Source organism: Heptranchias perlo, chromosome 3, assembly GCF_035084215.1.
Source record: "Heptranchias perlo isolate sHepPer1 chromosome 3, sHepPer1.hap1, whole genome shotgun sequence".
Taxonomy (NCBI): domain Eukaryota; kingdom Metazoa; phylum Chordata; class Chondrichthyes; order Hexanchiformes; family Hexanchidae; genus Heptranchias; species Heptranchias perlo.
In genome coordinates, this window is record NC_090327.1 from 76,469,800 (window position 1) to 76,497,579 (window position 27,780).

The window sequence follows — 27,780 nt, forward strand, 5'->3', positions numbered from 1 at the left end:
TCACTTGAATTGTAAAGGTATTCTCCATCCAGAGTCTGTCTGATTGGTTGGCAAACTGTGCACTTCTTGGGTGGCAGTGGCATCTACCTGGAGCCTCTCATCTGATTAGCAAATGAATGTAGGTGTTAGAACCTCAACCAAAAAACAAGTTTCCCAGAGGAAGTAAATGAGCGATTTTAATTGGAGTGGTTTCAAGATCCTAGTTCACTTCAGACACCATTTTTTCAATCTGTGTCATTTCTAGAACCTAAGAGACAAATTGTTTCATTGCATTTTTTCCCAATTTTGTTCCCTTCAATTTGGCAGGCACTGCTTCTTTGAGGTAGGGTTTCACAAGTGTCACCACCTCTCTGACACCTCCCACAAGTGACCATACTTCACGTAAGCCTAGAATTTGGAGTGTTAGGAGTGACTATGAAGGATGTCATAGCAGTACCCGATCTTATAGGAACAGGAGTAGGCCATTCAGCCCCTCGTGCCTGCTCCGCCATTCGATAAGGTCATGGCTGATCTGTGATCTAGCTCCATAAACCTACCTTTGGCCCATATCCCCTAATACCTTTGGTTGCCAAAAAGCTATCTATCTCAGATTTAAATTTAGCAATTGAGCTAGTATCAATTGCCGTTTGCGGAAGAGAGTTCCAAACCTCTTCTACATATGTGCACCTTGCAACAAAGGTCACTGGATACCGTCCAGGAGTGGGAAACTTGGCTGTTACTCCCTTCCCTAGCCCGTGGGCCATGAAGCCAAGTGTAACACCTTAATTAAGATCAGTTAAGTCAGTAGATCTGAAATGTTAACTGTTTCTCTCTCCATAGGTGCTGCCTGACCTGCTGAGTGTTTCCAGCATTTTCTGTTTTTACTTCAGACAAGGGGGGTCATTTTAACTTAGCTCACCGGATGGGAACCCACGGGATCAGGTTCAATGCCGGTTTTACACCCTGCCCAATATCACTCTCCATTGACTTCAATAGAGAGTAATATCGGGCGGGTTGTAAAACCACCATTCCTCCTGATCCCGTGGGGTTCCCGATGGGCAGGTTAGGTTAAAATTTCCCTCCTTGTATCACTGTTGCTGAATATTAGGAACATAGGAACATTCAGGCCCTTGACCCTGTTCCGCCATTCAATGAGATCATGGTTGATCTGTATCCTAACTCCATCAACCTGCCTTGGCTCCATATCCCTTAATACCCTTGGCTAGCAAAAATCTATCGATCTCAGATTTAAAATTATTAATTGAGCTAGCATCTACTGCTTATTGTGGGAGACAGTTCCACACTTCTACCACCCTTTGTGTGGAGAAGTGTTTCCTAACTTCTCTCCTGAATGGCCTGACTCTGATATTAAGGTTATGTCCCCTCCCCCCGTCTTAAACTCTCCCACCAGCAGAAAAAGTTTCTCTCTATCTACCCTATTAATTACTTACAAAATCCTAAAAACCTCAATCAAATCATCCCTTAACCTTTTATTACAGTGTAATTGTAGCTGGTGTAGCAGCCAACTTGTTATCCTTATAGTTAGAACCCCTGGTGACATGGTGGATAAAGGCAGTGTCTAATGTAGCACTAAGTCACATACATCGAAAGGTCTCGGGTTTGATTTCTGGTCTGAACCAAGTTAGCTGATCTCAGCCAAGGTTGCAATAGAACTGCTGCAACTGGCCCAGTGGCCTGGCTGGAAAGTGGGGAAATAATTCACAGGGTTCCTGCTTCTCTTTGTTATCCAGTGAGCCCTGCTGGAAAGTGTGGATGTATGGATTTTGGGAAAGAACAAGATCGGGCTAGCCACATAGCTTGGCAACAGTTGCTGTCTAAGTTGAAACATGAAGAATGGTCACTTGGGCAAAGCACGGCAGGGCTTGTGGAGCTGGACCAAGCAAGAGTCAGGAGAGAAGAAGTAATTAGAAAAAAAAAACTCAAGCCTATTGTATCACCTTTAAAAGAAAGAAAGAACGAACTTGTAATGATAAAGTGCCTTTCACGTCCTCAGGATGTCCCAAAGTGCTTCACAGCGAATGAAGTACTTTTGAAATGTAGTCATTGTTGTAACGCAGGGAAACACCCAGCCAATAAGACCCCACAGAGAGCAATGATATAAATGACCAGATAATCCATTTTAGTGGTGTTGGTTCATAGAATCATAGAAATTTACAGCACAGAAGGAGGCCATTCAGCCCATCACGTCTGCGCCAGCCGAAAAAGAGCTATCCAGCCTAATCCCACTTTCCAGCTCTTGGTCCGTAGCCCTGTAGGTTACGGCACCTCAAGTGCACATCCAGGTACTTTTTAAATGTGATGAGGGTTTCTGCCTCTATCACCCTCTCAGGCAGTGAGTTCCAGACACCCACCATCCTCTGGGTGAAAAAAATTCTCCTCAGCTTCCCTCTAATCCGCCTACCAATTACTTTAAATCTATGTCCCTTAGTTATTGAACTCTCTGCTAAGGGAAATAGGTCCTTCCTATCCACTCTATCTAGGCCCCTCATAATTTTATACATCTCAATTAAATCTCTCCTCAGCCTCCTCTGTTCTAAAGGAAACAACCCCAGCCTATCCAATCTTTTCTCATAGTTAAAATTCTCCATTCCTGGCAACATCCTTGTAAATCTCCTCTGAACCCTCTCTAGTGCAATCACATCTTTCCTGTAATGTGGTGACCAGAACTGTACGCAGTACTCTAGCTGTGGCCTAACTAGTGTTTTATACAGTTCTAGCATAACCTCTCTGCTCTTATATTCTATGCCTCGGCTAATAAAGGAAAGTATTCCATATGCCTTCTTAACCACCTTATCTACCTGTACTGCTACCTTCAGGGATCTGTGGACATGCACTCCAAGATCCCTCTGTTCCTCTACACCTCTCAGTATCTTTCCATTTATTGTGTATTCCCTTGCTTTGTTTGCCGCCCCCAATGCATTACCTCACACTTCTCTGGAATGAATTCCATTTGCCACTTTTCTGCCCACCTGACCAGTCCATTGATATCTTCCTGCAGCCTACAGCTTTTCTCCTCACTATGAACCACATGGCCAATTTTTGAATCATCTGCAAACTTCTTAACCATGCTCCCTATATTTAATTCTAAATCATCGATATATACCACAAAAAGCAAGGGACCTAGTGCTGAGCCCTGTGGAACCCCACTGGAAACAGCCTTCCAGTACAAAAACAATCAACCATTACCCTTTGCTTCCTGCCACTGAACCAATTTTGGATCCAACTTGCCACTTTCCCTTGGATCCCATGGGGTTGAGGGATAAATGACAGCCAGAACACTGGGAGACCTCCCCCTCTCCCGTCTGAGAGGGTGAATGAGATCTCAGTACTGAATTGGAGTGCCAGCCTAGACTATATCTTCAAGTCTTTGGAGTGGGGCTTAAATCCACATCCTTCTGACACTGAGGCAAGATTGCTACCACTGAGCCAAGGCTGACACCTACACTCCTCTCTCAACTCAGGCATCTCTTTACCCTCTCCTTTCATGGTAAGAACAGTCACAAAATAAATAATTTAGCAGTTCTATCACTTTGTGGTCCATAGGCACCAACTCCTCACTGCCACTGTCTCTCCGCACCTTAAATTTCCAGTGGTACAGCAAAATTGACTATTCCATTAGCTCTCGTCTAATTTTTGAAATTTTAACAGTCAGATGGCATGGAGCAGAGCTCCAGACAGACACTGGAGTGCACGTGTGCAGAGCTCTGCGTTGCACCAATCAACAGTGACACAAACAGACAATATAACGACAACCACTGGCTTGCACCACTCTTAGAAATAGTCCCAATACTGCATCTGGTACACTGTGACTAGTGCATTATACTACATGCCATCCCTAAACCTGTCACTGGGAAGAATGTATCAAATTACTAACCCAAGCATCCCCTGCAGAATAACACAGGGCAACTGTATAGCAGGCACTCAAATTCCGGTCTTCCGAATCCCACTGATGCAAAAATTAGTTAAAAACTGATTTCAAACCTGCATCGGGGGGTTTATTACTCTGAATAACTTCACCCCATTTAGATGAGTTATTTCAGTCTTTAAATCCAAATTCAAAGCTGTATTGTAAACAGTGCTGAACTGCAATCAAATGGTGATATTCAATATAAATCAAAACGTAGTGAAACGGATCAGATCATAAACTGCCCGTTGTATATGAAAAGGTTGGAAAGATAAAATTCCAGCCACAATTTTCCATCCATCTGAATGAAAAGGTGAAATGTTAGATTAGAACTTTAGTCCATGTTGGATCAGTTGGTAAAATCAATGGATCAATATTAACACCTTCCACCCCACCGCCAGGTAAGAATGGTGCATGGGAGGGGTTAAAATCGGGCAATACTGGACTTACCGACCTGATGTTGTTCCATTCCCAACTGGTGCCATTGTATCTTTGCCAACTTTCCAGTCAGCAGAGGCTCCTGCTACAGGCAGATGGGGGCCTCACAAATATTATAATGTTGGAATCCGATGATGTCATTCAGACCCCAATGCGAATTTAACCTACACATGCAGGAATTGTGCACAAACCTGGAGAGCAAGCAGGATCGAAGCCCAGATAAGTGTGATTTTTAAAATTTTCTTCAGGTTCCTTTTGGGCCAGGAGGAGCAGCCACAAGGAAACCTTGTGCCTCCTTTGTCCCAGACTTCTCCCCCCTGCCCCAGCCATTAAAATCGGCCGGGCCGTACTTCGTTCCCGAGTTCCGGATGGATCGCTTTCTTCCGGTCCCCCACACACCAATCCCGCCCAGAGTTAAAATTAAGCCCAATATGTAACTGAGCAGTGGAGACCAGAAGATCCCAGGCTGGATTCCTGATTTGTAATAAATTAGCTGATCTCAGTTAGGGCAGCATTTGAGCCAATGTCACCTTCCTTGTGACAGGTAAGGAAAAATCAGCCAGGATTACTGTTCCAGATTGCTATCCAGTGACTCCAGCTGGAAAATATATATGTGTGGTCATCAGGTGAGGACAGGCTCAGGTTTCTCTGTGATATCCTTACAGTGAAATATTTTGCCAACAGTCATTATCTAAGCTAATGGGATTTTACTAGAATTTGTTTTAGGAAAACAATGCCATTAAGTATTGCATATAGACACCAAAGCAGGGAACAGAACACGTTGATCTTGTTTAGAAAACACTGCAGAAGAGAACAGACATGTCAAACAATTGATAATATTGGTACTCATGATTTTCACGTATATCCCTAAATCCTTCATGCTGTGCTTCTGATATGTATATTTCACATTAGCACTGATTTAATTGGCAATAGCAAAACCAAAGTGTAACATTCAGAAGAGAGCAAATAAAACATATGAGGACTTAAAATCCTTAGTCCCACTACGCTGGCAGAAGCATGGTGGAGCAGGCACTGGTGCACCAAAATCACTACTGCTCTGGGCTTTTACTCAAAAAAGTCAACTGCAAACTAACATCTTATACTTTGGTTCAAAACAATATCTATTACCATCCAAAGTTATTGTGCAATTGATAGACCTGAAGTACAGCTGGTAAACCTGTCTCTGAAATATATAATCATAGATAATCTTACCTGAAGAAATTTGTGGAAAAATTATTATTTTACATGGCTGAGTCACGCAGGTCAGGTGGTCCTAGGTTCGATTCCTGCACTGGGCTAAGTTAGCTGACCTTACCCAGGGCAGCAGTTTCTGTACTACAAATCACTTCAGTGTCCTTGAGCTAAGAAGGGAAAGATCAGAAAGACAACTCCCTGCTCTTGATTCCTATCCAGTGCTGGAAAGTGTGTGTGCAGATATCAGGTGGATAGAATATGATTCATCTATAATGTCCCCACAGCTGAATGGCCTATTATGAAGGCTCACAAAGCAAGAATGACAACTTGAAGTTCGACTGCTGGACACCGCCATCAGATCACTGGGGGGAGCAGACAGGAGTTATGGGGTCAATTAAAGAGAAAAATGGAGATTCCACAGTGCAATTGGGAGCCCGATTTAAAATTCACTGCTGCTGCACAGGTTTCCCAGGGGTCGGGAAACCCGGTAGTGAAAGGGAGGCGGGAGCTGCCGGCTACACAAGGGAAGTGCTTTTTTTTTGCACCATTTCTGGGCCAGAAGGAGCAGGAGTTCTCTCCCCTGGCCCCTCAAGGGAACCTTCAGCCTCGCCCCTCCCGATCGCTGGCCTCTCTTCCCCACCCCCCACCCCGCTCCGCATTGCGGCCTCTCTCTCCCCACCCCCGCTCCGCATCGCGGCCTCTCCCCCCTCCCCCGCTCTGCATCGCGGCCTCTCCTACCCATCCCCCGTTCCGCATCGCGGCCTCTCCTACCCAACCCCCGCTCCGCTTCGCGGCCTCTCCCCCCTCCCCCGCTCTGCATCGCGGCCTCTCCTACCCATCCCCCGCTCCGCATCGCGGCCTCTCCTCCCCTCCCCCGCTCCGCATCGCGGCCTCTGCTCCCCTCCCCCACACCCTCCAATTCACGGCCTCTCTTCCCCCCCCCACATCACAGCCTCTCCTCCCCCCCACCAACATCACAGCCTCTCCTCCCCCCCCCACATCACAGCCTCTCCTCCCCCCCCACATCACAGCCTCTCCTCCCCCCCCCCACATCACAGCCTCTCCTCCCCCCCCCCATCACAGCCTCTCCTTCCCCCCCACATCACAGCCTCTCCTCCCCCCCCCACATCACAGCCTCTCCTCCCCCCCCCCCATCACAGCCTCTCCTCCCCCCCCCATCACAGCCTCTCCTCCCCCCCCCCCCATCACAGCCTCTCCTCTCCCCCCCCCATCACAGCCTCTCCTCGCCCCCCACATCACAGCCTCTCCTCCCCCCCCCCCATCACATCCTCTCCTCTCCCCCCCCCATCACAGCCTCTCCTCCCCCCCAACATCACAGCCTCTCCTCCCCCCCCCCCCCATCACAGCCTCTCCTCCCCCCCCCCATCACAGCCTCTCCTCTCCCCCCCCATCACAGCCTCTCCTCCCCCCCCCCATCACAGCCTCTCCTCCCCCCCCACATCACAGCCTCTCCTCCCCCCCCCCCATCACATCCTCTCCTCTCCCCCCCCCATCACAGCCTCTCCTCCCCCCCAACATCACAGCCTCTCCTCTCCCCCCCCCATCACAGCCTCTCCTCTCCCCCCCCCATCACAGCCTCTCCTCTCCCCCCCCCACATCACGGCCTCTCTTCCCCCCCCCACATCACAGCCTCTCCTCCCCCCCACATCACAGCCTCTCTTCCCCCCCCCACATCACAGCCTCTCTTCCCCCCCCCACATCACAGCCTCTCCTCCCCCCCCCCCATCACAGCCTCTCCTACCCCCCCCCATCACAGCCTCTCCTCCCCCCCACATCACAGCCTCTCTTCCCCCCCCCACATCACAGCCTCTCTTCCCCCCCCCACATCACAGCCTCTCCTCCCCCCCCACATCACAGCCTCTCCTCCCCCCCACATCACAGCCTCTCCTCTCCCCCCCCCACATCACAGCCTCTCCTCCCCCCCCCCCACATCACGGCCTCTCTTCCCCACCCCCCATCACAGCCTCTCTTCTCCCCCCCACATCACAGCCTCTCCTCCCCCCCCCCACATCACGGCCTCTCCTCCCCCCCACATCACAGCCTCTCCTCTCCCCCCCCCACATCACAGCCTCTCCTCCCCCCCCCCCACATCACGGCCTCTCTTCCCCACCCCCCATCACAGCCTCTCTTCTCCCCCCCACATCACAGCCTCTCCTCCCCCCCCCCCCACATCACGGCCTCTCTTCCCCACCCCCCATCACAGCCTCTCTCCTCCCCCCCACATCACAGCCTCTCCTCCCCCCCCCCCACATCACAGCCTCTCCTCCCCCCCCCCCCCACATCACGGCCTCTCTTCCCCACCCCCCATCACAGCCTCTCTTCTCCCCCCCACATCACAGCCTCTCCTCCCCCCCCACATCACAGCCTCTCCTCCCCCCCCACATCACAGCCTCTCCTCCCCCCCCACATCACAGCCTCTCCTTCCCCCCCACCCACATCACAGCCTCTCCTTCCCCCCCCCCACATCACAGCCTCTCCTCCCCACCCACAGTTAACTTAACATCGGTGGTAGGAAAGATAATGGAATCTTTACTCAAAGATGTAATCGAAAAACATCTAGAGAATGAAAATATGATAAAGAATAGTCAGCACGGATTTCAGAAGGGAAAGTCATGCTTGACCAATCTTACTGAATTCTTTGAAGAAGTAACAGAAGATTAGACAAGGGTAATGTAGTAGATGTAATATATTTGGATTTTCAAAAGGCCTTCGATAAGGTACCACATTGTAGACTCATGGCTAAGGTCAGAGCATGTGGAGTCAGGGGACATGTAGCAGAATGGATAGCAAAACAGAAAACATAGAATAGGGGTTAAGGGTAGCTACTCAGACTGGCAAAAGGTGGGAAGTGGTGTCCCACAGGGATTAGTGCTGGGACCACTGTTGTTCACCATTTACATTAACGATTTGGATTTGGGAATCAGAAGTACAATTTCAAAATTTACAGACGACACCAAATTGCGAGGTGTAGTCAATACAAAGGAGGAATGCGTCAAAATGCAAGAGGATATTAGTAAACTTGCAGAATGAGCGTGTAATTGACAAATGAATTTCAATACAGATAAGTGTGAGGTGTTGCATTTTGTTAGGAAGAATAAGGAGGCCATACGCTGCTTGAATAATAAGAGAATAAATGGGGTAGAGGAACAAAGGAATCTAGGGGCACAGATACACAAATCACTAAAAGTAGCGATGCAGGTTAATAAGGCCAGAACTTGTGTAGAACCTTGGTTAGACCACACTTGAAGTACGGTGCACAGTTCTGGTTTCCATATTATAGAAAGGATAGAGAGGCATTAGAGGGGGTGCAAAAAAGATTCACAAGGATGATACCAGAACTGAGAAGATACACTTATCAGGAAAGGTTGAACAGGCTGGGGCTCTTTTCTCTAGAAAACAGCAGGCTGAGGGGTGACCTGATAGAAGTATTTAAGATAACGATAAGACGTAGAGAAAATGCCTCGACTTGTAGAGGAGTCTAAAACTAGAGGTCATAAATATAAAATAGTCACTAATAGGGAATTCAGGAGAAACTTCTTTACCCAAAGAGTGGTAAGAATTTGGAACCAGCTACCACAAGAAGTGATTGAGGCAAATAGCATAGATACATTTAAGTGTTGACAAATGTAAGGAATCTTACAACACCAGGTTATAGTCCAACTGTTTTATTTTAAAATCACAAGCTTTCGGAGGCTTTCTCCTTCGTCACTCACCTGACGAAGGAGAAAGCCTCCGAAAGCTTGTGATTTTAAAATAAAACAGTTGGACTATAACCTGGTGTGTAAGATTCCTTACATTTGTCAACCCCAGTCCATCACCGGCATCTCCACATCATGGCTACATTTAAGGGGAAGCTGGATAAGCGCATGAGGGAGAAAGGAATAGAAGGATATGCTGATAGGGATAGATGAAGTAGGGAGAGAGGAGGCTCATGTGGAGCATAAACGTCAGCGTGGACCAGTTGGGCGAATGGCCTGTTTCTGTGCTATCGTTTCGATATATTATATTTCCAGAACAGCAGTTGCCTTAATTAGGGTAGGCAGGCCAGGTTCCCAGGCTAGGAACACAAGATGAATGGCAGTGGAAAAAGGGAGGGGATAACAGTAACAAGCGTACTTATAAAGGTGTGAATCTGCAGAGATTTCAATGACAAAATACCATGAATACATTGAGAAGGTGGAGGAGGAAGTGGAAACAGGTGGTGTATGCAGTAACATTCAATCAATTATTAATGTAAAACAAGAATTTTTAAAATAAAATATAAATTATTTTTGTGACAGGAGAGTTAATGAAAATATGTTGGGACTTAAAAAATACAAGTAGGCTTTTGTTATGTTACATTTGTAATCAGTTTTGTCCCTCAAGGGTCAGCTTGTGTTTAAAGTTGACATGTTTGTCAGAAGTTTCCAAATTGCAAAACCAGATACTCATTTACAATCGTGACATATTTGCAGCGCACGAGGGCGATCAGTCTAGAACCATCAAACCAGCACATGGAATTTGAAAGTTTGGTATGAAATAGAAGTGGGATATTTCAAAGGTGGAGTTAACTTTTCTCAGTTAGTAATTTGCTGGCAACTGAGCAAGATATTTTCCCCATGACATTCATTTCTTGGTGATCAAGATTACTGCAGTAAGCTTTGATCAATTTAATCTGTAATTTAAAAAAATTATGTCATGACATTTTGTGGCCATCAAGGTGAGGGGTGTTAGTGCTGGGGAATACAATACTGAACCAGATTTCCAGCACTCAGTGTCAGCATTGAGCAATTCCAGGGCAAGTACAGTACAATGAGATGCAGAGTAAAGCTGCCGCTGCTCTGTCAAATCCCAATCTCAAAAGATAAACTTCCACTAAAAATGTAATATATTCCATAACAGCCTCTCTTATTGAGATTGTTAATTTAGTGGAAAATTAAGGAGTTTTGTGCTGTGGGGCAATGTCCGCTAGAAACTGGATTGAGACTGCCTAAGCTCATTTCATATAGGATCCTCTCATCCCATCAGTCTGAGTTGAATTTAAACCCAGGTCCCCAAAGTGAAAGGCCAACATCTAATACTGCACCACCCAGTCTAACCAAGGCGAATCATTTAGGATAAATTAAAGGTTACTTGTAGTTATTAGTATTACAAGGCTAATGAAAAGCTATATTCCACAGACCAGTAAACTATTATTACTAAACAGGGTATTATTAAGTGCAAAAATACTGCTTCATTACACTTTTACAGCATTTGCCAATTTTTAAGCATTGATGTCAGACTGATATTTGCCGATCAGCCACAACAGCCTCAGCTATTGGGAACATAAGTATTTATTTTTATATATTAACACTTCTTTTGCCCTGGATTTACAAAAAAGGCAAAAATAGGGTTGAGCTGGCCCATTGCACAGATTCACCTGCACCAGCAGTGCCAAAGGCTCGCTGTGCCCAATTTTGTGACAGGAGTTCCTCCAAATAATTTGAATAGGCTACTGGCACATGAAAAGTTTGCCAGAGAGCTTGACCTGGGGACTCTAAAATACGGTGATGCAATAGTTCTTAAAGGACCACAGCTTGCCATTAAAGGAGAAGTTGTGGTGGAGGTGACAGAAAAGTGGAGTAATTGGTACCAATCCCTTTAGTGTCATGACGACAGGAAGCCTTCAAACAGTTATACAGCTCTCTGGTGGCTCAACTCATTAAGGCATTGAGTAGCTGAGTCACATGGAGCAGGAAAGTCCCTGATGCAATCCTCAATCTGTGGTGTGTTAGCTGATCTCAGCCAGTATGACAATAGTGCCACTTCAATTGGCCTCAGGACCCTTGGGTTAGGGAGGGGGAAATCATCCAAAGTTCCACTCCCAATCGCTATCCAATGACAAGTCCTTTAAGTGCATGTATGCAGATATGAGGTGTGGACAGGATTGATTTTGGCTGTGATACCCCCATGGTGGTGGTTGTTGGAGGCCAATCATCTCAGCCCCAGGACATTGTTGCAGGAATTCCTCAGGGCAGTGTCCTTGGCCCAACCATCTTCAGCTGCTTCATCAATGACCTTCCCTCCAACATAAGGTCAGAAATTAGGATGTTTGCTGAAGATTGCACAGTGTTCAGTTCCATTCACAGCCCCTCAGATAATGAAGCAGTTTGTGCCCGCATGCAGCAAGACCTGGACAACATCCAGGTTTGGGCTCATAAGTGGCAAGTAACATTCACGCCAGACAAGTGTCAGGCAATGACCATCTCCAACGAGAGAGAGTCTAACCACCTCCCCTTGACATTCAACGGCATTACCATCACCGAATCCCCCACTATCAACATCCTGGGGGTCACCATTGACCAGAAACCTAACTGGACCAGCCATATAAATACTGTGGCTACAAGAGCAGGTCAGAGGCTGGGTATTCTGTGGCGAGTGACTCACCTCCTGACTCCCAAAGCCTTTCCACCATCTATAAGGCACAAGTCAGGAGTGTGATGGAATACTCTCCACTTGCATGGATGAATGCAGCTCCAACAACACTCAAGAAGCTCGACACCATCCAGGACAAAGCAGCCCGCTTGATTGGCACCCCATACACCACCCTAAACATTCACTCACTTCACCACCGGCGCACCGTGGCTGCAGTGTGTACCATCCACAGGATGCACTGCAGCAACTCACCAAGGCTTCTTCGACAGCACCTCCCAAACCCGCGACCTCTACCACCTAGAAGGACAAGGGCAGCAGGCACATGGGAACAACGCCATCTGCACGTTCCCCTCCAAGTCACACACCATCCCGACTTGGAAATATATCACCGTTCCTTCATCGTCGCTGGGTCAAAATCCTGGAACTCCCTACCTAACAGCACTGTGGGAGAACCTTCACTACACGGACTGCAGTGGTTCAAGAAGGCGGCTCACCACCATCTTCTCAAGGGCAATTAGGGATGGGCAATAAATGCCGGCCTTGCCAGCGACACCCACATCCCATGAACAAATTTTTTTTTAAATCCCTGTTCGAATAGGCTACTGACCCTCACTGTCACTCACTGGAAGAGATTTTCAATCGTCCAAAATTGAGTGAGCTTCAGACAAAGGCAGGAGAAATAAAGGAAAGAAATGTTTTTTTTATTCAAAGAGGTTTCTTTTGTTAATTTTCTCCTCCCCTCTTGTGAAGGCATTGATTCTTGCTGGGATTTGGTTCTCTGAGTATTAGCAGCACCTCCAGTAACTTGCCCATATGACCAACAGACTTGCAACCTAGACCGTTGAGTGTTGGCGGCTAACCAACCATGAAGGACATCACAGCCAAGTCTGGTCCTGTTCTCACCCAATCCTATCCTCACCCAATATCCACACAGACATCAGGGGTCACTGGATATCAATCAGGGGATAAACTCTGGCTGATTTTCTCCTCCCTAGCCCGGGGGTGCTGAGGTGAATTAAAAGTGCCCCAATTGCTGCTCAGATGAGATCAATTAACTTGGAATACACCATGAATTGAAACTGCGGCCTACTGATCTGATTGGCTCAGTGCCTTTACCTGCTAGGTCATCGGGGACATAGTTTTCAGTTTTTTAATAAATGCTAAAATTAATTGCTATTGCTCATATTCTTGGACTTTTCTTGTTAATAGGGTAGGGATAAAAATTCATAATTTTCTTAAAAGGAAAATTCATAATTTTCTTAAAAGGAAAATTCATAATTTTCTTAAAAGGATTACCAACAAAAATTCATAATTTTCTTAAAAGGAAAATTCATAATTTTCTTAAAAGGATTACCAACATTTATTGAAGAGCAAAGAACATGATCTTCATACCCCACAACTGATAGGCCTGCTACACTACAAAGTTTGCATCAATACAAAGTAGTTTCGTCTTCACGTAGACACAAACTGTATAGATTAATTCAGCTTTGAAATCACATAAAGTGTATTTCCAGAAGATAGTCCCATCACTTAGACTTTGCATGTTCTGCAAGTTTTAGGAAGTTCCCTGGCAATCCATTGGACCGCCTGGTAGCTTTGTAAAATGATTTTTGAACGTTTTTAATGCTAGCAGGGAGCCAATGGTTGAATCAATTCTCTCCTAATATTAAAGTTGAACTGGTATTCTGAAGCCAGTGAATGGAGCTCTGCACTTGTGTGCGAGCATATATGCACTGACCTCCAGTGTCACTGTGAAAAGAGCAACCTGGGAGCCAGGTCTGCCGATTCCACACATTATTCTTTACAGGTCACATTTGGGACCACTGTACACTTATGATTTGGTTTGAGAATGTTTACAAGATGTATTACTACTTCATAATACTTTGATGGTAAATGCAGGTCACTATTTACTCTGGGTTCAAACTCGGGTAAGGATGAGGGTAGGGATCTATCACTGATCATCTACCTGTTTGTACAGTAAAACAATTAAACTATTTTCACAAGTTGTAGTGCATGAGTGATTAATCAGAATAAGCAGGCCTCACATGGGAAGATGGTGTCAACGTGTAGAAGTGAAAAACTATTTTTAATACAGCATTTTGTTGGACAATATTGTACAAGTTTTTACTTCTAAACCTGTACGTTGCTTCAATTCATTGCCATTACAGAGGTCTCACACACCTATGTGCCTTTTTAATCAAAAAATAGCAGCTGAGGCTTCATTGGTGGTTAAGTGGTAAATATACCATGTGTACTGAACCGAGCAGACTAAGAAGGTGACAGATTTGATTCTTTCTCTGTGCTGAGTTAACTGAACGCAGCAAGGGTGGCAGTGGGGGTATGACAATTGCCCTTACTGTCTCCAGAATTGAAACAGGGAAAAATCCCAGCCAGAGTTCCTGCCCCTGATCGCTGTCCAGTAACACCTGCTCAAGAGTGTGCATGTGTAGACACTAGATGAAGAACAGATGGATCTTGCCGTGATACTCCTCATTGTCAAACAGTTGCCAGCACTCACTATCTAGATTGATAAATAAAGAAGGATGCTTTGGCCTAATCTAAAACGTGATGGGGTGGGATATTTAAAATAACCATGTCTAATTAGATATTGGCAAAACAGCCATATTCCCATAATTACTCAGCTCTTTATTTTCAAAGGAAGCAATCAAAAACTGTCCTCTTTTCATTCCTCAGAATTACTGGATGGCCATCCCCTGAACCAGCTGTCCAGTTCAAAACTAGGTGGATAATCACTCCAGCGGATTCATCCTGCAGCACGAGCCACCACTTTCAGGAGAGAGGTGAAAACAGATGGAAAAACTGTGCGGGGAAAATGGGAGCCGGCAGGTTTCTGACAGCCATATTTACACAATATGCGTGTAGTGTTAAGTAGATCCATCAGATGATAGTACAAGCACAGATAGCATTGATCTATGCACTTTCAAACTGATTGAATAATGCTATAATAGTTTCCATGCAGACCAAAGAAATGGCTATTTTAGCCTGTGTTAATATATAGATTTATGAATGACAAAGTAAATGCAGTGAAGCTGGTAAATAAGTACTTGTGAACTGTGAAACAATCCCTCCACTCTCAAACAGAAAATTGATGCTCTCTTAAGTCTTAAATGTCAAGGCAGCTGGCTATTCACTTTAAACTTACCAAGTTTAAACAGACCAGTTTCATTTGGTGAACACAATGGGAATGCTACAACCAGACATATGGCACCCCTCTCCCCCACCACCAATTCCTGGTCACTAACCTGCATGGAGCTGCACCTGGTGATACTTGAGCTCATGCGCTTCCACGAAGGTCTTGCCACATAGTGCACAGGCAAACCCTTTGTCTTTGGAGTGTGTGCGCCTCACATGGCTGTCATGGGCCGCATGCGAGGCGAAGGCTTTGCCACAGTGTCGGCATTTGAAGGGTTTCTCTCCAGAATGCTGGCGAATATGGGTACGCAAGATACTTGAGGCAGTGAAGGCCTACAGCCAGGGAAGAGAAAGAGTAGAAATGCATTAGGGACGCTCATAAGAGCAATCAAGGACAAGACCACTTGGTTCATTAAATCTCTTCCCTCTAACATCCTTACTCTCTTGTTATAGCCACACCTAGTAGTTTATTCCAAACATTTGTCACTTTTTATATTTGTATATTGTTGTACAGTGATGTTAGTGCCATTGATTCCCAATGCACATGTCTTGCACAGCTGACAGCAACACCAAGATAAATTTGTAGGAGTCACTAAGACCAGCAGCCAAGAAGACCTGGTAAAATATGGGTCTTCCTGACTGCCAAACTTAATAAATCTAGCATGTTTACTTTGAAGTTGTTGCCAACTGTGCAAGACCGAGGTGTCAAGAATTGGCAGAACCAACACAACACCTCACTCAATATATAAGCAGTTTTTGAGTAAAGAAGTTCTTCCTGTATCTGTTTCAAATTTACTTTTCACTTATGCCATGTAATATTTATTTGTGCTTTTTTCTATGAGAGACACTGCCTGCATTGCCCTGTGATGATTGTACAAATGGTCATATGAATGATCACATGAGCAGCAGGCACATGGGAACACCACCATCTGCACGTTCCCCTCCAAGTCACACACCATCCCGACTTGGAAATATATTGCTGTTCTTTCATCGTCGCTGGGTCAAAATCCTGGAACTTCCTAACAGCACTGTGGGAGAACCTTCACCACACGGACTGCAGCGGTTCACCATCACCTTCTCAAGGGCAATTAGGGATGGGCAATAAATGCTGGCCTTGCCAGCGACACCCACATCCCATGAACGAAAAAAAAATGAAGCAGCCTACCCACCTTGTTGCAGTAGACACACTTGTACGGCCGCTCTCCTGAGTGAACCCTCATGTGTTTATTAAGGCTGGAGGACTGCGAGAAGCTCTTCCCACACACGGAGCACTGCCCAACAGAGAATCACACGTTGAAAAATGTCTGCAAAACTAACTGTCCCACAATTGACTGTACAATGATTATAGCTGTGCAGCACTATATTTTGCATATAATTAAATTGATTACCAATATTATATTGAATTGAGTGGAGGGGCTGGATATGGGAATGCAGGGTAAGAACTTGTGGTGGTAATATGACACCTCAACTGCAAGTATTTTCACACGAGTAGTTGTGGGATGTTATGGTGTAGTGGGTAGGAGCACAAATGCACTCTGGCATAAAGTGATAGGTTAAGCCTGGCAATTCTCACATCTCTCAGCTGTGTCACCACGAGAAGGCACTAACAGAGGTTCGGTGCTTCCCAGAACGATGATATGATGGCAAACTGAGAATGAAGTAAAGGCAAGGGTGCTCTCATGAAAAATATATCAAATATAGAAGTCCCTGATAGGAAAAATTAAATAGACATAGAAGATGGTGGCAGTATTGAGAGAAGAGGGATCATATTATCTACTGGATGTATAGACAAGTGTATATATCCTTCCTGATTTTCTAAACCTGGTGATCATTATATATTTGTGAATGTGTAGATGTACATGGCTGCTTCAGATGTTTTGGATGTGTCCCACAGCTGCTGAGTTAGATGTTTGTCCTGCACGTCAGGTACAGAATGGTGGAACTGGTAAAATACCAACAGCATTGATATTTTATTCCAAATTCAGTCACGAGGAAGTATATAATCGATATATCGATGTAAGGTCACAATGTGGATTATTACTATAATGTGTAAAGTATGTACAAGTATTTGTTAATTTCTGTTGTGTCCAGTATACATTTAGTTCAAGTAATAGATATTCAAAGGGCGATGATGTAAGGAGAATATTCCGTTAAACGTTTAATTATAAGAGATCACTAAAAACTATGGTAACCGGTTACTGTAACTTGGCAGTGTTAGGAGTGGAGTCAAATGCTAGTTACAGAAAGAGACCTATCATTTGAAGTAAACCGGCAGGTAAAGGATCGAAACAAAAAGTATCCACTTCACAAAAAAAAGTACAGCTGGCTTCTAACAAGGAGAAAGACTTGTATTTATATAAAGCATCGTCAAGCCCTTGGGACGACCAAAGGCGCTTCACATCCAATGAATTATTGTGGTTTATATAGGCAAACCAACGGTCAGAAAGTGGGAACAATTTCAGTTTCTATTTGCTAAGCAGAAATTGTCCCTAGAGTAGATTATTTTAAATATTTCTATTCAGTTCCACTGCCTTTTGTTTCTGCTGCATTCGGGATTTGGGATAGATAGGACTGAGCGGAAATGTATAGTACACATGGGAATGTTGGGAAATTCGTTCATTCAAAATAAGAACAGATTAAAAAGGCACCAAATCTAAATACAACGTGTGCGAATACAGGCGGGCTGTGTTTAGATTTACCAGTTAGTATTGCTCATGTACATGCAGGATATGGTGTATAAGTCGTGTCATGTTATCATTGGAGACAGTCTGTTGATCTGGCTATTTCTGCTCACTTTGTGAGGCCGGTGTTTCTCGTGTACATGCAGGATGTGGATCCTCAGTCTGTCTCTCTTCTCGAACGATCTGCTACACAAGTGACAGGGGAATTTGCGATCGCCCTGGTCCACGCACCGGGTGTATTTCAGATGCTTGTCTCTGTAGTACTTGTAGGCGAATACCTTCCCACACCTCTCACATTTAAAGCCCTCTCCGGACTCTGCCAAAAGAATGAAAGTCGCATTTCAGTCAAGCGATCGCAGCTAATGACAGTAAACCGCAAAAGGGCAGAAAATCGTTTAAGTGTTTTAACCTTCAGCCTGCTCTGTGAATGGGCTTTCAGTCATTTCCTTTAAAGTGACCGGGATTCCCATAAACTGCAGGTAGCAGTCTCCATACCACACCAGCAGCTCCTGCTTCTCCCGCACATCCTTGCATGTCTCATAGAAGATTTTCCCGTCGCTCTGGACGGCTGTTAGGTTCTGTTCTTGGGGCGACCTGGCGCAGTTTACCAAGGCCATCCAGTTACTAGCCGCCCCTTTCCCGTCTATGAAGTGACTCAGTCGGCCGTCTTCAAAAATCTGTAAGAGAAGTTGCCCCATGTGAGAGCAGACTGGCAGCAGATAGAACAGGTTAAGTAACACACACAACCGGGCGGTTTCAGGGCAAATAGCACACATTGTAACTTTTTTCTCTCGTAGAACGAAACGTTTAAATTTAACCAAACAATTTGTAAACCTCATTTATGTACCGTATTTAGTTGCACATTTAAAAGTAATCAGACATACTCCCCCTGTTTAATTTGAGATATAACAGCGTAATCCTCACCTCCCACATGAAGGAGTTGTCATCATAGGTTTTAATTTCACTCATATTCACCACTTTTCCTGTAAAAGGTCCAAATCGGACCCCCTTGGGGATTAGATTTTGGGAACAGAAGACGCCGAGATGAGGAACTCCACCGTAGAAGGTGTGAGTGACAGAGAGCCCTGAGAGAGGGGAAGAGAGGGGCACACAGTCACTTGCACAGGATTTAACCGAGACACAAGCAGATCGGAGTATCACCACCTCCTCCTTCCCTCATTCCCATACTCACCCTCTGGGATTTCGAGAGAGTCTCTGTCCAGCTGCTGAACCTGGGACTCGGGTCCACCTGCAGAGTAAAGAAGCAGAAAGATGGTCACCGGCCAAATCCTGTGTTGTTCCAAATAAATCCCCTCCTGTAGAAAGTTTAGCTGGGTTACTAATGGAGATGAAACTCAGACAGGTTGGGCTCAGTACCTGTGTTTCCGGATATTCGCAGTCCTGAGATAGCATGACCGACCGACTGATCGGGACCACCCGTGCTCATGTGCCCGTACAGAACCGTGTTCAGATCCTCCTCCGTGAACTGGCCGGACTGGCATCTCCGAGCTGTTGGATTCACCTCAACCAGATAGCGATGAGAGCCCAGAGCATTCGGCTGGATACAGGAGCCCCGACTCTTCTGCTCCCCGGGATCGGACAGTGCAATCGAGCGAGAGGCGGTAACCGCTGGCCTGTGGTGGTTTCGGGGGTAGACGGGGTTAATACTGTTCGGCACTTTACTGAAGACGGGCAGAGACGCAGCCGGTAAAATGCTGCAGATCCGCTCGGTTATGGAGGGAGACTCGTTGAGAAATGAAAAGTTGCTGAAACTGAAAGGCATGACTGAGCCGGAGTCACTGACCAGCCTGCCCAGGGACTTGAGAGGCTGGAAGACTTCTTCGGAGGAGCGGAGCCCATCAAGATAATGGGGATGGGGCAAGATGGAAGAGTAATAGCCCGGGATTCTTGGAGGAGTCGCCGTTTTTAATGTTTCAATCGGGTAAAGTTGCTCCTTTACTGACAAGGACATCCCAATTGGAACTGTGCAGCAACCCGATCGTCTGTGAATGACCAGGGAGAACTGTAACCAGTGTGAATACATGTTTACATTAACATAAGTAAAGACCACTTCCTTCGCACAAATCCCTGCAATCATGGACCAAACTAATTACACTAATGGTTAGGAAAACGCACCGTGACCATTCCCTCTTTGTGATAAAGTTAGTTCAGCCTCCTCATCAAAAGATGAGTTTGTACAAGCTGGGTTCTTTATGAAATGTGGATTTTAAAAGGAGAAGGCTTTTCAGTAGTTTGGAGGATCTCGATGACTTTCCCTGGAGTCTGATAACATTTTCGCTTTGACATTTGCCTAACAAACTCCTATCCCATTGTGACTGGAACACCCCTTTCTATTTCTCACCTGATGGGGGGACCTATGTGATCCCGAAAGCTTGTGTAATTCACATCCAGTGAGTTGGGTGGACAAAAGACACCACACTGTGATGTGGGCTGCGTTTCTAGTGAGCCAACATCACAGATCTAGTTCGTTTCCATACAAATGTTAACAGAGCTGAAAGCAGTTACAAGCCAGGAGTTAGGACATTCAACAACTATTCGGATAAGGTATATGAAACCACAGTTGAAAAGCAATTATCAAATGAAGACTGTACATATATTGGACACAATTCACCGTAAAAAAAATTATGTAAGTCATTAAAACTCCAATATAAAACGTTACATTCAAAATTTGTCAATCGGTTATTACAATCAATTTAAAACTATACATATGCAGCAATTTTATAAAAGTGTCTGAATTTTACACTTCAAATTAGAATTCTGAGGAATTCGACCCAACGAAATTTACATTTAACAATTTGAAATTATATTCATGAGATCAGGACAATTTAGTTTTCAAACCTAAAGAGGTTTAGAGACAAAAGTAAAACTCATCATTTTTCTAACATGAAACTAAGTTTATTGTTCTTCTGCAAACGAGGTGAAAACTTCCTACCTGTTCTATGTATGCGGGAGCAAACTCAAAACACAACTTTTAGCTTCTGTGAAACAAAAGCCTGGAGAACAATCGGGTCCCAAATTATGGCGCGACTCTAAAGACAGATAATTAAGAGACTACCGGCTCGTTTCTAAATGAACGGCCTGCAGCGATTAACCAGTCAAGGGCTGAAACAAAAGCAACCCTGCCCGCAATTCTCCCAGAAGAAAAAAAAATACACTGGGGTTCTTAGCAAAGTCTCTTTTAAAGTAAGATCTGATCAGGAAACGATTGTACTGGAGCCCGGCTCACTTGCAGAATTGCCTGGGAATCATCCATTAGGTTTTCACTTCTGGAAAAGTTATCACCCCCAAAGCAAATATCAGTTGGTGTAAAGACCACATTTCGCCCTCAATTATGTTTTCCAAAAACTGCTGTCATTAAATACTGCCGTGGTGTCTCTGCTGTATCCGAGAAATCGCATTGAGAATAAGTGGGCCAGTCTTTACCGTTCCCTTAAAAATGCAGGAAATTGTCACCGATACCGCACGGATGAAGAATTCGCCTTATTCAATTAAACGTTCATTAGATTGAACGCTTCAGCCCAAAGAAACAAACCACAAATATTTTTGCTACCATTTTACTCGTTCCTAATGTTCCTAATACTTTTGTTTGGAGTATAAGTAGCATTATAAATTGCATCAACACGGTTTGTATTTACGAATGAGATAACGAAGTATCACTTTGCAGTTAATTTGTAATCGTGTGCGTCTAAACCTAAACAACTCAATCTACCCCGTGCAATTTAATTATGTAAAATATTTTTCTTTAAAACTTGTTACATTCTCATTCATTCTGTGTCCTCATATCCCTCCTTATTCCAAAGTGATCAGTGGAACGATTTAATTCCTTAACTGAAAATGGATATAAAACACGGGAGAACACTAACATTTGCAGAGCAGAAAGTTGGCAATCTAAACATTCAGCTCAAAGTGCAATGAATTCGATATTATCCATTGGATCAATATTCGCCAATAATTGAAACAAAACAGGGTCGTGACATTTAAATTAAAGAACATCGGGTCAATCGCAGAGGTCAGGGGGAACTAGATAATGAACACATCTAACGCCTTGGTTAAGTATTGAATAAACAAAATGCCAGTTTGATCAATTACTTTTTAATACTCTCGCTGGTGTAAAACGGATGTTAGAACTCGACCCCCAATTTAAAAAAATTATTGCACTTTAAAGAATGACACTCTTTTACCAGAGTCACTAAAAGAAACATTTTAGGACGAGCTGCTGTCACTTACCTGTTTTGCTATAAAGTCCTCTAAATCCTTCAGGACATCAGATGCAAGCTGTAATTGCGAACTGTTTTGCGAATCCCCTTTCTGTGCCAGTTGGGTGATGGGGTCTTGAATTTTAAGGCTGGTTGCAGAGCTGCTGTTTCTGAAAGCTTGTGCTGTGCTTGTGGTCAGCTGAGGGCAGATGGCAAGAGAGTGAGTAACAGGAGGAGCTGCAGCATCTCCCCTCACCGCGGCTATTGGTCGGAGGCAGAGAGAGCGGGGCAGAGAGTGAGATCTCACCCCCGGGGACTGCACTTTAACACATTAGAAGCTCGCAGCTCGCTGCCACCGCATCCACTAGCTCTGGCAAACGGACACTTCCTATTTGAACAGCGTTGTAGCTGACACCAAACTGAGATGTGGTTTTATTAGTGTAGGCCTATCCAATAATGCCCAACATAACACCAAAACCTCAACTTAAAATCTTCCGAACGCCTCTCTTGTAACATTCGGACCAGAACCAGCTCGATGATCCAGATGTGCGCACTAGGTCATTTCACCAAGGTCAGTCGCCTTAAAAGAGAATTGGTCATTTCGCTTCTTCGGCCAAGGCGGAAGAATTCTTAGATAATAAAGCAACCCATCGTTTGTTAAAACAGCTGAAGGTTAAAATCAAGTGCTAACCCCAAATCAATCCCCTCACAGCTATATAACGCAGCTGTATCTGTTGCCCATATTTATTAAACATTCATATCCATACATAAAATGAATCTAACATTCTAGGACGACTAAGCATCGATTCACACGCAGTTCAAGTACCTCTTTACTAAGTCCCTATACTGGTATATCAGACACTGATTGTAGATGCTTCAAAAAGTCTCAAAGGAATTTTCATTCGATTCTATAAGATCACTAATATATAGTACAATACATTGGATGTTAAATATTTGAAACAGCCCATAACTACTTGGCGCAAGACCACTAAATAGGCGTAAAATCAAAGCTTTTGTCAACAATATGAAAATATGCATCAGCCTATTTACTGAAACATATCAAACGGCACAAGAAATGGATCATTTAAGGCAACGTCAATTATTACAAAACAGAATTATCAATCATATTCTGCATCAAAATAAGGTGAAATATAAATGGGAGAAAAACTTACATCGGAATGAAAACGAAATGATTTTACTTCCCAGGAGCGCTCCAGTAAATCTGCTGATATAATCTACCGAGTCCGGTCGCGATACAACTAGTGTGGATGCAGCACCGATCGGATTACAGTGTTATAGAATATACCTGGAACAGTTCCGTTTTAAATGAGCAGCAGGATTTATAATAAAAATTGCTTTGTTTCTGGAGGGAGATACAGACGGTGATACAGAGAAATAACGTTCACAATGAAATGAATATTTGTTAAAAAAAATATGGTTTGGAATAGTGAGAAAGTGTCAATCCGCACTGGCAATTAAAAAGCACAAACACTAAAGAGGAGATTGGTTTAAGGGAGGTTGTTCGGATTTCATTTGAAATTTACTTTTAAATGTCCAAAGTTTTGTTTTGTGCAGACAGCATTAAAGTTAGCAACAGTAGTCATTTCCGAGATTTATTTATAAAACTAAACGCCTGTCAGTTGTACTGAAGGGAGATGACTAATTAATCAAAGTGATTAGATGTGTATTTATTGTTTATAATATTATTATACATCCCATAAACCATAATAGAAAGATTTTTATTATGCAATCCACAGAACCATGGATTTCAGGAATCAATAAGTACGGAGACTAATACAGCAATATAATTGCGGGATGCAGGGTTTTCAATGTACTGAGCTTTTCTCAAAGTGGAAGAAAATAGAAACAAATAAAATGGCCCGTTTTATCTGTTTAATAAAACGGATGTGAATTCACAGCATTTGATGTTAGGAAATGAAATATTATTACTATCTTTAAAAATTAAGCAGAATGATGACCGGGCAGAAAGACTGTCAAATTCACTGTATTTTACTCACGTTTGTAGTATATGAGTGTCACCGGAAAACAACCTTCATTTCAGAGCATTATTTAATGGATCTGCTTTACATGAAAAGGGAAGCCTAAATGTTTGGATTGGGAATAACGAATTTATGTTTTATATCTGTGACATTAACATCGAAAATACCATTCTTTAGATGTATGGTTTGATGCGGAGAGAATGTTGTATCTCAAAAGAACAAGAGGTCACTCGTGATAGAAAGAACAAAAAAATTCAAATGTTGGAAATCCGAAATAAAAACAGAAAATGCTGGAAATATACAGCAGGTCAGTCAGCATCTAGAAAGGGAAAGCGACATTAACGTTTCTCACAACCAGTTCTACTCAGAATATTTACCTGTTAATGTTCAGATGTTGATGGGCCCGCTGTATATTTCCAGCATTTCAGGGGGTTAGAGGGATGGGTGAAATAAAGTGCAAATTTGTACTACTTTTTAATTTTTTTTTGCAGAATGCACTTGTGCATAAAAAAGTTAAATTACTTAATGAAAATAAGCTTTTTCTTTTACACCACACGTGATCTGGCTGCAGTTGTGATTTTTTTTCGACTAATAGACATTGGATTTACAGCACTGGTTTGTATTTGATAGTTTGTGCCTGAGATCGCTCAGTTTTTAAAATTGCTGTTTTCTTACTTACTTTTAAGCAGCCGCCATGATTCCTCTCTATTCCCCAGCAAAATACCCCCTGCCCTCTTAGTGCTTTGCTAATGTGCTTTGTGACTGGCTGTTAGGAGATGGGAGGGAGACTCTGGGGATGACGGCACCGTGTTATCGCAATAGTTTGAAATCTTTATTTTAAAGAGTTAAAATAACCTCCTACAAGATCTGCAGTCAGTGTATTTAAACACACACATATACCTTTGAACTGAAACACTAGGTATGGTTTGTTGCTAAACGAGGAAATAGTGACTACTGCAGTCAATTGACTTCACAAAGCAACAGTCTATATTGAATGATATCACCGGGCGTTAGTCTACTGACTTCACATAGCACTGGTTATAGTCTGTTGAGATATGGGTGAGTGTACTTCTCTGTTTTTAGATTGACTAACACGTGTAACAAAACAAATGCTGATGACAGCCAATAAAAGTAAATGATTGATCCAAGGGTTATAGAAGCGACTTCAAGTGGACTATATTATCCTCAATTTTTCATTTGACCCAGTAGAAGATGTTGCTCTCAAGAGTGTTTGACCACCAACTTTAGTGTCGCAGTTTCCACTTCTCGAAAGTGCTAAAGTTGATTCTCACCAGCGACCTGACTACACAATGCACAAGAACATTGGATAGGAGAGCCTCAACATGTCGGTGTTTGACATCCAAACAGCAGATATCAGACCGCAGTGCAATGCAATCGTTCACTAGAAAAGGAGTAAGAAATTAAAGAATATGAAAAGGCATTGTGCCTCATTAATTCCATTCCAAACAATTTTTCATTATTGTGGACCACCCCAAATGATTTAATCTCCGAAGGAGTTGAATAACCGCAGATAAAACACTTAAAATGTGGACATTTCTTTGTAACACTAAAAGCAACCTGCACACATTTCAGCTGTCAATCTAATATTACAATCTAGAATATTAAACTACTGGCATTCAATAAATTAATTTCCAAAGGTCCCAACCAGACAGCAGGCAACTTCTTGAATAAATAAGCTTAATTATTATATATTAGACTTTTCAGTCACTGTTCAATCCTTACTGTTGCTCCTTCATAGTTTATTGATCCAACAGTATTATGTGGAAAATGTGGCCTTTTATTATTAATCATCAGTTTCTCCCTTTTTCTGTCAATTCCCCCTTCCCATTCCTCCTCTCCCTCCAGCATCTCACACAGGTGACCTAGACAATGAGTGTAGGCAGGCTATTATAGTGCAGGAGATAGGTGGGGGCAAGCAGGAGACATTGCAAACATTCCACTCCTGTCCATACCTGATCTCCACATATGTACACTTTGAACAGGAGACCCTGTATAGGAATCAGGATTTTTATTTCCCCGGATATACGTTCTGAGTTCAACTGTAGCAGTACTGCCACTGCACTGGCTGAAATCAGCTAACTCAGGACAGCCCAGGAAATTGAACCAGGGACCTTCCTTGCTTGAATAGCTCAATTACTCACTTACTTAACCAGCTGAGACAAGAGGGATCATGCTCATCATCACTTTCTATTTTCTCTTATTGATGCAATTTTCAGTCCAATTTGTTATTAATTCAATATTCCTTTATCTTCTTTAAAAGCCTCAATTGCCTTCTAAAATTCTAAATATACTATATTCACCTTATCAATTCATTTAGTTACCTGTTCAAAGAATCCCAGCAGATTTGTGAGGCACAACCTATCTCTTCTAAAGCCATACTCACTTCCGCTTATTCTCTAGATTAACTAGTCTATAACTCCTTGATTAAAAATAATTAAATTAAATCACATGAACCACTCATGAAGTCCTTGAGTGCAGTACCAGCATTTACAGAACTCTTATTTATTTTTAACATATGCTTTACTGATCTTTGCATATGCTGTTGATTCCTGAGCCAATCAGGTTTGCAAATCAGATTGGATCTGGGATCTGCAACATGAAGAATGAATTTAAGATGCCTGCTATTTTACAATTTTGTGATTAAAATAAATCATTTAGTAATTTTTGTTATCAAGGCAACTAATCACATCCACCCAACTAAAATAAACATATCTCACAACCTACAATATATCTGAACTATATATCTCACTGTCACTTTCTCCATACCTTACTTATCTTAAAGTGCCATCTGTTGGTTGTTTCACACAAATATTCATGTACATCGACACCCATCATTTTTTTGTCACTCCAGTTGGATGCAAATACTATTGTTGTATAACGGTTAAATGTAACATTACTTTGGAGGAAAATCTACAACAGCCACCTCTGTAGACTCAAGTCCATTGGCTGCAGACTGGGTGCATGTGATGTGATTGCAGTTCACCACCAGATTGGTTTGACCATCCCAAGCAGGACTACTACTCCCCCTCTAGGATCAAATCTTGTAGAGCAATAACAGCTCCAAGCATTACTTCTCCACTTATATCCATCCACCCTCACATCTGATACTAAATACAAAGAGCTCTTTGTTTCTAAAATCAAGGCAACCTGCACAGCTGCTTCTGGTTCCTCCTCTCAATGGTCCTTACTCCTTCAAGCCCTCCTCCCAACTCAGTTCCCCTCACTCCGCAGTGTTTACTCCACAGCCCTCATTAAAGTAATTTCCTATAGAACTTAATAGCACAGAAGAAGGCCATTTGTCCCATTGTGTCTGTACCGGCTCTTTGCTAGAGAAATCAAAGTCTAATCCCGTTAATAAATAGCAATTTTCCATTAAAAGATAGTGGTCTCTGCATCAGCCATTCCCTGTCGCAAAGAACTCTATGCTCCAACAGCCCTCTGCATTAAGAAATTTCTCCTAAACTCTCTCCTCATTCTCTTAGCAACTATTTTATATTGCTAACCCCCATCACTGACTCCCTAACCAGAGAAAATAGTTTATCCCTATTCACTATCAAAACCCATCACAATTTTTAAAAACCTCTACTGAATCTCCTTCTCTGTTCCAGTGGAAATAGTGCAAGTATTTCAAGTCTCTCCTCATAATTATAGTTTACCAACTCTGGCATCATCCTGACGAATCTATACTGCACACTCTCTGTGCCTTTAATGTCCTCACGTTTATCCATATCCAATGCAAGTTCCATCTGTCTCCCCAT

The 27,780-nt window shown here is 43.5% G+C and overlaps 1 protein-coding gene across 1 annotated transcript; it reads right to left on the reverse strand.

The window, feature by feature from the left end:
- On the reverse strand, positions 1-27,780 carry prdm14 (PR domain containing 14). The gene is made up of 10 exons (XM_067977139.1): positions 27,679-27,780; positions 22,033-22,200; positions 19,162-19,807; positions 18,977-19,033; positions 18,709-18,869; positions 18,194-18,461; positions 17,898-18,100; positions 16,273-16,374; positions 15,214-15,436; positions 1-101 (listed from the first exon to the last, which is right to left on the reverse strand). The coding sequence occupies exons 1-10, from the start codon at positions 27,778-27,780 to the stop codon at positions 1-3; spliced, it is 2,031 nt and encodes a 676-aa protein (XP_067833240.1).

Excerpts from the sequence above, each read along its gene's own strand:
- prdm14 (XM_067977139.1), bottom strand. The coding sequence starts at position 27,780 with ATGGGGAGACAGATGGAACTTGCATTGGATATGGATAAACGTGAGGAC. Across the intron at positions 18,101-18,193 it reads ATTCACAGAGCAGGCTGAAG|AGTCCGGAGAGGGCTTTAAA; the intron begins GTTAAAACACTT and ends TTCTTTTGGCAG. Across the intron at positions 15,437-16,272 it reads AGTGTGTCTACTGCAACAAG|GCCTTCACTGCCTCAAGTAT; the intron begins GTGGGTAGGCTG and ends CCCTGGCTGTAG.